This window comes from Panthera uncia, chromosome D4, assembly GCF_023721935.1.
Source record: "Panthera uncia isolate 11264 chromosome D4, Puncia_PCG_1.0, whole genome shotgun sequence".
NCBI lineage: Eukaryota > Metazoa > Chordata > Mammalia > Carnivora > Felidae > Panthera > Panthera uncia.
The window spans coordinates 69,722,707-69,723,708 of record NC_064807.1 but is presented as its reverse complement, the minus strand read 5'-3'; the positions used below and the strand labels follow the sequence as shown (position 1 = coordinate 69,723,708).

The following is a 1,002-nucleotide window of genomic DNA, read 5'->3' as shown; positions in this document are numbered from 1 at the left end:
CCCACATCTGGAATGACATATAGTCATTTTTCAAGACAGTAACCAGGGCTTTATAGATTTCTTTTAGGAATAGACGCAATTTCAATCTATTTAGGGTCTTGATTTCTTCTTTTTATACAAAAAAAAAAAAAAAAAAAGGGATCTGATCTTGTACCTAATTTGTTGTGACAGTGCCACCATTTAAAAGTACAGCAATTATGCAACCCCTTAATTTGAATTGCATTTTGCGAGTGTTTTTCACGTACACGACCTCACGGACCAACTTAAGCCGTCAAGTTAAAATCGGCATATTGAAAATAAATCACTCGGGCTACCTAAAAGAACGTAGGTATTACAAAAAAAAAAAAAAAAAGTTCATGTAAGCATATATACTTGAATTTGAACTTTAAACATATAGGTTCATGTAACTTTTGGTAGGGCTTCGCGGCTTTCCTTCACTCGGCGGTCCTAGTTCTGAGAGGATCGAAAAAGTGCACTTTCTCACTGCCTTTTAGTGATAAGTGGAGCCGGGGGAGCCGGGTCCCGGGCGCTCCACGCGCCGGGGCCGAGAAGTTCGCGGGAGGCGCAGGGCGGGGCTTCCTCCCGCCGACTCGGAGCCCGGCTCTACTTCTCCGAGTCCACGTCTCTTCCTCTGGACAGACGTGTTTCTTCAGGTCGGGACCGGCCAACGTGACAGCCGCAGACCCTTCAAAAGGGAGCTTGGGCCCCGCCTCGAGGATCTCCCCCGGCCCCGGCAGCGCGGGCCAGCCGGTCAGGCCCCTCCCGGACTGCGGCGCGCGGCCCCTCGGGCCCGAGCCCGCCGCCGCCTCGCCTCCGGGCGCCCACCTCGCGGCGCCGCGCGCAGCATCCCCGGCATGGAGACCGGCTCGGATTCAGGTCAGAGGCCCGCGCGTCCGTGCCGAGCCACGGCCGCCGCAGGCTGCTACGGCGCGGCGGGGCGGCTAGGCCGGGCCGCCCGCGCAGGCCGCCGCGTGCCGGGTCCGCGCGGGGAGCGCTCGCGGG

At 56.7% G+C, this 1,002-nt stretch overlaps 1 protein-coding gene across 2 annotated transcripts in view; it reads left to right on the top strand.

Annotated features, from left to right (window-relative positions):
* The first annotated feature begins 550 nt into the window (after window positions 1-550).
* The window catches only part of ECPAS (Ecm29 proteasome adaptor and scaffold), a 105,612-nt gene continuing 105,160 nt past the window's right edge, over window positions 551-1,002 (top strand). Inside the window, exon 1 of one of the 2 annotated variants that reach the window (XM_049635887.1) lies at window positions 551-876. In XM_049635887.1, coding sequence (XP_049491844.1) covers window positions 855-876 — 22 coding nt within the window. In that variant the 5' untranslated portion in view covers window positions 551-854. The remainder of the gene's footprint in view (window positions 877-1,002) is intronic. The other variant, XM_049635894.1, reaches the window with a different exon arrangement.